Source organism: Lasioglossum baleicum, chromosome 1 (assembly GCF_051020765.1).
Source record: "Lasioglossum baleicum chromosome 1, iyLasBale1, whole genome shotgun sequence".
In the NCBI taxonomy this organism is placed as follows: Eukaryota; Metazoa; Arthropoda; class Insecta; order Hymenoptera; family Halictidae; genus Lasioglossum; species Lasioglossum baleicum.
Window position 1 is genome coordinate 2024862 of NC_134929.1, and position 10741 is coordinate 2035602.

The window sequence follows — 10741 nt, forward strand, 5'->3', positions numbered from 1 at the left end:
TCCAGTTAATACCTGATCCATGAGGCGTTGAAAAGTAGGTGGTGCATTTTTCAAACCAAACGGCATTCGTGAAAATTCATAATGTCCATTAGGGGTGGTGAAAGCTGTCTTCTGTCTGTCTTTCGGATCCATTTCTATTTGGTGAAACCCACTGGCGAGATCGAAAACGGAGAAGTATTTGGCTCCTCCGAGACGATCCAATATTTCCGTAATTTGAGGCAGTGGATATTTATCGGAAATGGTCTTCTCGTTAAGCGCACGAAAATCTATTACCATGCGCCAACGTTTGTTTCCTTGCGCATCTGGTTTTTTGGGTACAATCCACAAGGGTGAATTGTACGGAGATTTCGACGGAGTAATAATACCATCGGATAATAAGCCATTGATTTGCTTTTTTATTTCCTCTTGGTGTACAGGAGGGTAGCGATACTGTCTCGTGTTAATCGGAATCTCATCAGTTGTATGTAAGGAGTGCTTGAAATCAGATGCCTTCCCTAATTTATCTCCGGGAAGATAAAATCGATCGGGAAATTCCTTTATCAATGCGGTGATGCTACACCGTTCTTCTTTGTTCAGGTGACTCAAATTTAGCGTTTCGGAGATTCCCTGTATCCTATCTTCTCTAGTTTTGAAATTACAATGTTGACGTACCTCTGAATAAATATCTTCATCTGATGTGCTCAAAATGTCGTAAGGTTCCACGATTTGTGGCTCTATTTCTACGTCTATGGCTTCCTCGCTAGTGTTGGTTGCCATAACATGACATTTTCCTCCGTCGTTCAGGACGACGGCTTCTCCTATGTAGAGTTGTTTGTGTGTTTTTATGCGTGGTAAATAGCCTTCTTTTATCCTTGGATTAGCTATTCTTATGGCAATCTGTTGAGATGTTCGGGCATCGATGCGATGTTTGGTCCGTACATCTGAGTCCTGCTGGTAATTTGAAAATCGAATAGGCCTGATGGGCTTATTTTTTAATACCAGTGTCCCATGGTAATAAGAAATTTCTGCTTCTTCCTGTTTTAAAAATGGGCTTCCTATAAGTCCATCTGCTTCTATTGCAAGGCGCTTCACTACGTAGAAAAACGCAGGAGCTTCGTGTATGTGAAGTATCGTAGTTCCTAGAGTGCGAATTGGATTTGTAGTAAGACCAGTTATTTCAATTTCTTCGCGTGAAACAATTTCTGCTCCTTCTCCTAAAACGTCAAGAACGACTAAATTTACGGATGCTCCACCATCAATTAGAAATTCTCCCGTGCCTGATTCCAGTTCTGGGATTTTGATTTTGATTCGTGGTGCTGGAGCTTCCTTGATGAGGGTTTTTCCTCGAAGCGGACAGTTCTTTGGCGAACTTCTTTGTTTTCGCTCATCGTGTCGCCTGTACGGTGAGCGCGATCGAAGTTTAAAGATTTGTTCGATTCCACGGACGAATCTCGCGAATCTCTTTGGAATCGCGGACTACGCGGTCGATTCTTGCAGAATTTTCCATCGTGTCCGGATGTTCCGCAATGCCAACAATACGATTTTGACATGCGATTCCTATCGGAATTTTTTAAAATTGTATACCGTTTCTCTCCGTCTCTCACAATTGACGAATCCGAACGGTTGGAGGGGGAACCGGAGGGGCTCCTGTGACGCAAGGTCCAGGCAGACGCTCGTCCTTCTCTTTCCTCCTCAAAACCAGATGGTCTCGTGCGTTGATCCCTGTGTCGGTCATATTTGCTTGGAGATAAGGGATATGACACTTCACGATCGCGGTAGCGAGAGTCCTGGTCATATGAATCTCGGCGGGACCACCTTGATGGTGATTCACTCCGAGGCGACTGTCGTCGATTCCTTAATCTTTTATCTATCTGTAGCACGGCGTCGTAAGCATCCTCCAGATTTTTTATATCCTTCAAGATAGCCGACACCTTCAGGGAAATCCGATCCGGTAATCCATCGATGAAGTTTTCAATGACGTCCTTTTCCATCAACTTGATAAATTCTTCAGCATGTGCCTCGTATTTTTCCCTCATGGCTCCGCGCGTACAGTAGACCAAGTGGCTTGTCCTATCGATGTATTGTCGTAGGCTTTCTCCTTCGCGAATATGTAGTTTCGCGATTTCCACTTGATAATATGATAGGCTCTTGCCGGGAGCGAACCGTTTCTTCAAATGTTGAATTAACGCTTTTACGGTAGTAAACTTGTGCTCTAATGTGCATCTACGTGCTGGCCCGACGAGCTTAGTAAGAACAATTGCCAGATACTCGGTTTCCGTACCCTCCGGAATCAAAGTTAACCCGTCCTCTAAAGTTTGCGCGAAACGAATCAAAGAGGGGTCTTCCCCGTTAAAGGTCGGAATTGTCGAAGTAATATTCTGTAAGCATGTCTTTTGCGTCAACAGCGACATAGAATTTGCAAGTGAAACCGTCAAGTTCATTATGTCAACGGAAGAAGTATTTGCAGCTGAATTCGGCATTTTTAAGGAATGTAACTAGAGAAAACTAGTATATTACCGAAACCTTTCAACTAGGAAAACTAGTATATTATTGGTATAAAAGCGTGACTAGCGAAAACTAGTATATTGCTAATAATATTGAGACGTAACTAGGAAAACTAGTATATTGTCAATACTCAGCTACGAGTAATTTAACGTAGTAAACCCAAAATTAAAGTGATCCTAAAATAATTGAACAAATCCCACCGCTGTCACCAGTTCTGTTACGAGCCAGGGCCGCGAGCAGCACGAGTGGCCGGCGAAGGGTTATTACCCTAGGAATATGATATAAATTTGTTGGTTAAGGAACGCGGACGAACCCAATGCGAAATTGGGGAGCCGCTAGGATTATTGACAGCGAGGACGAACCTGACGCGAAGTCAGGGAGCCTCTAGGAATGGAGTCAAACGCAGACGAACCCGATGCAAAACCGGGGAGCTGCTAGGAGGTTGTATAATAGCACAGACGAACCTGATGCGAAATCAGGGAGCTGTTAGGATGCGGACGAACCCAATGCAAAACTGGGGAGCCGCTAGGTTGGATAAATCTCTGTTCGGACAATTGGAATGTCGCGAAAGAACCTGATGGTTAATCAGGGAATTGCTAGGATAATTAGTAAGCCTCGTAACTAGTATAATTTAATTGATACAATCCGAGCGGTAAGATTGTATCGTGTGGGGACGTTCAATTACTTGGTTAGGATATTGGACGATAATTATGGGTTTAATGAATTTGAGTTAATTATCAAAGAAGACAAATATATTCTTACTATAGAGTTTCGTTCTACAAGTGTATTTGTGTCGCGAATGAACTGAATTTAGAATAGGAAAGAAATTGAAAGGTGATATTACCTAAGCTAAGACGCACGGTGTTGACGCACTGGCAATGCGGGGGACTCGGAGCAACCTTGTCACTGCCTAACAGATTTTAGACCGAACTCGCGGAATCTGTACGGTTAAACTTTGATTCAAAAGGAACGAACGTCCGATCTCACTGGTAGTTGACTTCCGAGATGCAGCACGACGCGACACTATTCGTGATTACGACAGTACTAGCCCACGAGAGTAGAAATGTAAGGGCTTATATAGCCCTGCAATGACGGGTGGTACTTATCAGTACCCTTCAAGTGAACATTCGTATTTTGTCAACGACCAGTTGGTCGTGCGTACGTTTGGGCCCTAAACTAACCTAAACAATTATGTAGATTTATCTAGGGTAGCTCTGTTCGTTTATCTAGGACGGTTCCTGCCAGAGATGATATTGAACGCCTGTTCGTCATCCGTAACAATTAGAATAAGCATTCAAAGACACACGTTTATTTATTGGAGAACGTTCCTCCACATAGGGCCGTTTCTAGGTGTACAGCCGCCTGAGTGCTGAGCAATTTTTCGCCGTCCCCCACCCTCACCTTGACAATGAGAAAAAATATTTAAACCACTATACATAAGTGCTTTATTCAAATTTATAATGAGAAATTCAGAATGCAATAAATTTGTTGTAATAACGCATTTTATAATCTAATAATATATCGCATTCCTAATATAAAATTTTATTTTATTTCGGTTACGTTGTTCCATTTTCGACCGCAGTCGGCCGCCCCCTAAAATCGGCGGCCTGCGTGCGGGCACAGTTGCAAACGGTTTACAAAAGAATAATCAAAAAATTATCAAAAGAATTTGATGGCGTAGATGGTACATCGAGATATTGTCTAACACTAAATGATATTTTTGATTTTTTAAATGTAAGACGAAAGTTTGGAAAGAACAAAACACAAAACTGTATAACTGAACAAAATTATCAGGAAATGGAAGCAAGAGTTTCATGTTGTATAGAATATATAAAAGGCTTAAAAATTATTAAAGGAAATATAACTATGCCTATTCTTGAAAGTCATCGTCGCGTTGGCTATTGGGGACTGATTGTAGCTATGAAAAGCGTATTAAAATTGGCTCGTCAACTTTTTGATAAAAAGTCTATGTCTTACCTATTAACATATAAACTATCACAGGACCATATTGAAACCTTTTTTTCTTGTATGCGAAAGATGGGTGGTTTTAATAACAACCCTACATGTAGGCAATTTAAATCGAATTACAGAAAGTTAGTAACGCATGTCAATTCAATTGTTCCTGACAGCGCGAATTGCATATTGCAGGATGGTACTACAATATTGAGATCACAGATTTCAAAAAATAATAATGATGATGAGGACGAGACTAGTTGTGAGTTACAAGTATTAAGTAACGTGCAATTTGATCACGATTACGTCGGATCAAGTGGATGGTCGAGGACTGAATACAGTCATGACATAGTTATTTACATTGCTGGCGTAATTGTTAGATCAATTAAAAAACAATTAAAATGTGAAATGTGCCTGGAGCAAATAGAAAATGATCATTTATTATCATCTACACTGATTAAATTAAAGAATCGTGTACCTGCAACAAAAGAGAGAGAAGTAGATAATAGAAAACAAGGAAGGGGATTAACATCGCCAAGTAATGACGTAGTAACAATATGCAAAACAGCGGAAAAAGTAATAAGACTCACACCAAATTTACGTTCAAAAAATATTTTACAAAAATTAATCATCAAAGCAAAAATGTTGCTTTCAACAGTAAACATTTTCCCACGTATGGATATGTTTGTTGAACAGACGGTTGAAAGAAACCATAAATTAAATTTAATTAATCTCATTTTAAAAAAATATTTTAATCTTCAGCTTCACCATGAAGCCACATGTGTACAGGATTCGGTACAGCGAATTCGAAGTTATTATAACAGAATTGTTGTTTTCAAAAATCAATAAAAAACAACTAAAAATAATCCTTGCCTTATTTTATTATTTATATGTTGGTTGATAGCACTTTTTTACCATTTTTAAAATAAGTATGGTTTCACTTAATTACGTTAATTAGACACGTGGCACGTGTTTTTCCGTAAGCACAGAGCAGCACAGAGTGTGGAGGCAGGGCCGTTCCTACCAGGCGTGCAATGCGTGCCCGCACGCAGGCCGCCGATTTTAGGGGGCGGCCGACTGCGGTCGAAAATGGAACAACGCAACCGAAATAAAATAAAATTTTATATTAGGAATGCGATATATTATTAGATTATAAAATGCGTTAATACAACAAATTTATTGTATTCTGAATTTCTCATTATAAATTTGTGGTGTCGGATGTCGGGTGTCGGGACCGCGTCGAAACGTCGAGACGAAAACGACACCCCGTCGAGTGATTTCGGCGCCGCGCCGTCGAGGACCGATACTCTTCGGCTGTTTAGGTTAAGATACAGCATTGGACTGTTTAGCTTTAAGGAACTGTATGTGTGTGTGTCTGTGTGTGTTCGTGTGTATGTGCGTGTGTGCATAGAGTGCGAGCTGGACGCGTTTTCTTAAAACGACCAGGCAGTCGAGAGAAAAGCGCACGTGAGACAACTTCGGCCTGCTAGTTGCGGTCAGAGTTAAGAGTAACGAGGACATATTACGTTGAGTTTTGACCTGCGAGGTGCGGTCAATCGCGTTGTGTGTGACTGTTTTGATTATCTTTATTTTTAAATATATATATACTGTTTTATTTATATCCCTGCACGTAGTCAGTTATTTTTTATCCCACAAACTTTGGGGGCTCAGCCGGGATTCAAGCTGACTTTCATCGCGGGAATTCTGAAGAACAGTGTATAGCTCGCGAAATTTTCGGTCGTGTGTGAATTGTGAAGTACATTCTAACGTGCCTATAGAACCATGGCTTCTTCCCAAGGACCTGCTGATGTAGTGGGTGGCTCAGACGGACTCCAATCATCTCGCCCATTGGAACGATTGGAACGTATGACAATTGCCGAATTGAAGCAAGAGTTAAGAATCCGGAAGCTGAAGAAATCTGGAAACAAGGCTGAACTTGTGGCGAGACTTCAAGCCGCGCTGGCTTGGGAAGCCGAATATGAAGATGACAGCGAATATGATGGCGGCACCACCACCAATGACGAAGAGCATGAGGTTACGATACGACACAGCGGACGAGTAAAGAAGACGAATGTGAGCGAATATGATGGCGGCACCACCAATGACGAAGACCATGAGGTCACGATACAACACAGCGGACGAGTAAAGAAGATGAATGTGTGCGGAACGTTGTTAACGTTTAAAGATGTCGAAGGATCAATTCCTTTCTTCACTGGGGATGATGAGATATCGGTTCGACGATGGTTGGAAGAATTTGAGGACGCGAGTGCATTATGTGGGTGGACAAGTGTCCAGAAAATCATATATGCAAAGCGATTGTTAAAGGGATCTGCTAAGATATTTATGAGACACGAGAAATGTGATAGATCGTGGGCTAGCTTTAAGGAAGCCCTTCAGGAAGAATTTTTGCAGACGGTGAATAGTGGCATGGTCCACAAGAAATTAATGGAACGGAAGAAAAAACGCGATGAGACATATCAAGAGTATGTATACAGCATGCTTGATATTGCGAGTCATGCAAGGGTGGAAACAGATGCGGTCATTCAATATATCATTGATGGTATTGAGGATGAAGAAATAAATAAAACCATCTTGTATGGCGCAGGAAGCATTCGTGAATTAAAGGAAAAATTCAGGATATACGAGACCATGAAGAAGAATGCGAAAACAAAGGCGAGGTACACTGGAGAGAAGAAGATGCCGGTGCAGTCACAGAAGACATCAGGTGGGACTCGACGATGCTTCACCTGTGGTTCCCGGAATCATCCAAGTGCCGAGTGTCCCACGAAAGACAAGGGTGTAAAGTGTTTCAAATGCCAAGAATATGGTCATTTTGCATCGAAATGCACAACGAAAGTGCCGGTGAATGTGTGCAGTGTGACAGGGCCACGAAACAAGAGCGAGAAGGAAGTGGTTATAGCGTCTAAAGGGATAACGGCTTTAATAGACACAGGTAGCGATTTAAGTTTAATCCGCGCGGAACAGTATGTACAGATAGGCGCGCCGCGTTTAGGTGAAAAAACAATTAGCTTCCAGGGTGTCGGCGCAAGCGATAATAGTACATTAGGCGAGTTCTTGACGGATATCGAAATTGATGGCACGATGTATTCTATTAAATTGCATGTTGTTTCCGATACACTGTTGCCATTCGGAGTATTAATTGGCACAGATTTCTTAAATACGGTGGACGTTCGAATGAAAAATGGAAACATTACGATTTGTGAAAATAAAAGTTCTAGCGAGTCTACCGTTCCGGAAGTTTTTCACATTAGCACTTGCGAAAAGAATAGCGAATTAGATCTTTCACATATCCGTAGCATTGATCATCGGAAGCGAATCGAAGAATTAAGACAAAAGTACGCACCTAATAAAGTTCAGAATTTAGATATTAAAATGAACATCGTGTTGACCGATAATATTCCCGTGTACCAACGACCGCGTAGATTATCTCCTCCTGAGAAGAAGGAAGTGAATGCACAAATAGACGAATGGTTAGAAAACAAGATTATCCAACGGTCACAATCAGACTACGCGAGTCCTATTGTCTTAGTGAAAAAAAAGAATGGTTCCACGAGGCTTTGTGTAGACTACAGGAGATTGAACAACAAAATAGTAAAGGACCGATATCCACTTCCTCTTATCGAGGATCAGTTAGACCGATTACAAGAAGCGCGTATTTTTAGTACACTAGATCTGAAGAACGGATTTTTCCACGTGGAGATAGAAAAGAATTCGAGAAAATACACTGCATTTGTGACACCAGATGGACAATACGAATTTCTACGTGTTCCGTTTGGTTTGTGTAACTCTCCATCTGTGTTTCAGAGGTATATTAATGCGATATTTCAGGAATTAATAGCGAAGGGACTGGTGTTGGTCTATATGGATGATTTGGTGGTTCCCTCTCGTGATTGCGAAGACGGTCTTCATAATTTAGAAATAGTTTTAAAAACTGCAAGCGAATACGGGCTTATAATAAATTGGGAGAAGTGTCAGTTTATTCAAACGAGAATAGAGTATTTAGGATATATTATAGAAAATGGGACGATCCGACCGTCGGATCACAAAACTAGCGCAGTTATGAAATTTCCAAAGCCGTCAAATGTTAAGAGTGTACAGAGTTTCTTAGGATTGACAGGATATTTTAGAAAATTTATCTCGCAATATTCGATCATAGCACGTCCGTTGACAAATTTATTAAAGAAAAACACATCGTTTTATTTTGGTCTCGAAGAAGAAAGAGCTTTCGATAGTTTGAAATTACTACTCAGTTCTCAACCCGTATTGAAACTGTATAATGCAAAAGCTGAAACACAATTGCATACCGACGCGTCTGGTTTTGGGTGTGGAGCAATATTATTGCAGCGAGATAACGATGATAATGCGTTCCATCCCACTTATTATGCAAGTTGGAAGAATAGTCCTAGCGAAGAAAAATATACGAGTTACGAACTCGAGGTATTAGCGATAATAAGAGCGCTTAGAAAATTTAGGGTTTATTTGTTAGGTATTCCTTTTAAAATAATTACGGATTGTCAGGCGTTTTCCCTAACAATGAAGAAGCGTGATTTGTGCGTGCGAGTAGCCAGATGGGCTCTACTTTTAGAAGAGTTCGATTATATTGTAGAACACCGCCCGGGTAAAAATATGTGCCATGTAGATGCGTTAAGTCGTTATCCCACATCAATGATAATGTACATCGGAGGACTGGAAAACAGCGTTTTGTCTAGTATTAAGAGAGCGCAAAGTGAAGACAGTGAGCTAAGAGAGATAATAAGTGCCGTAAATCAGAATAAGGTTGACGGGTTTGTGTCGAAAAACGGGATATTGTACAAGTGCGCGCAAAACGATGCGTTTATAGTAGTGCCTAAAAGTATGCAGGCGCAGGTAGTGAGGCAAGTGCACGAGCGCGGACACTTTGGGGTCGTTAAGACCGAATCTATTGTGAAAAGGGACTATTGGTTTGCGGGCATGCGGTCGAAAATTGAGAGGGTCATCCGGAATTGTGTGCAATGTATTTTGGCCGAAAGGAAGGCAGGAAAGCAGGAAGGATTTTTACATTGCATCGAAAAGGGAACTTTGCCATTGGATACCTACCATCTTGATCATCTCGGTCCAATTACATCAACGAAGAAAAAATATCGTCATATTTTAGTGGTAATCGATGCATTTACGAAGTTTGTATGGCTTTATGCTACGCGCTCCACGGACACTGCAGAAGTCCTGGACAAACTAAGGAAACAAGCGGTAATATTCGGTAATCCAAGGCGAATTATTACAGACAGGGGAACTGCGTTCACCTCAAACAATTTTAAAAATTATTGCAAGGAAGAGGATATTCAACACGTGCTAGTAACTACGGCTGTACCTCGAGGAAACGGTCAAGTGGAGAGGGTGAACAGAACGCTCATACCCTTATTGACGAAACTGGCATTGTCTAAACCTGAGGAATGGTATAAGTACTTAGACATAGCGCAGAAATATTTGAATTCTACACCTAGTAGAAGCACGGGAAGAACACCATTCAACATTCTTTTTGGGACTTCAATGAAGATAAAGGAGGATCCGGAGATCCGGCAAATACTCGAAGAGGAATGGTTAGCTGTGTTTGAAGAAAATCGAAACGAGATTCGCAGAGAAGCCAAAGAAAATATATTGAAAATTCAAGCTGCCAACAGGAGGAATTACAACAAGAGGCGTAAAGAGGCCATAAAGTATAAAGTAGGCGATCTGGTCGCAATCAAACGAATGCAACCAGCCACGCACGGGAAGTTTAGCACAAAATTTCTTGGACCATATGTTGTCCAGAATATTCTGCGTAATGATCGCTACTTGGTGGAAAAGGACGGAGAAGGAGAAGGCCCTCAACGGACTTCGACGTCGGCCGATAACATGAAACCGTGGATAACTCTTGATGGGGAAACCATGGAGAGTCAAGGAGAAGAAGACGAAGAAGATGCAATGTTGCTAGAGGACGACATCTGAGGGCAGATGTTATTGTAGGATGGCCGATTGTGGTGTCGGATGTCGGGTGTCGGGACCGCGTCGAAACGTCGAGACGAAAACGACACCCCGTCGAGTGATTTCGGCGCCGCGCCGTCGAGGACCGATACTCTTCGGCTGTTTAGGTTAAGATACAGCATTGGACTGTTTAGCTTTAAGGAACTGTATGTGTGTGTGGCTGTGTGTGTTCGTGTGTATGTGCGTGTGTGCATAGAGTGCGAGCTGGACGCGTTTTCTTAAAACGACCAGGCAGTCGAGAGAAAAGCGCACGTGAGACAACTTCGGCCTGCTAGTTGCGGTC

The 10741-nt window shown here is 41.7% G+C and overlaps 1 protein-coding gene across 1 annotated transcript; it reads left to right on the plus strand.

Moving 5' to 3' along the window:
* The first annotated feature begins 4350 nt into the window (after nt 1–4350).
* On the plus strand, nt 4351–5286 carry LOC143207960 (uncharacterized). The gene has a single exon (XM_076421923.1). The coding sequence runs from the start codon at nt 4351–4353 to the stop codon at nt 5284–5286; it is 936 nt and encodes a 311-aa protein (XP_076278038.1).
* Nucleotides 5287–10741: the final 5455 nt, after the last annotated feature.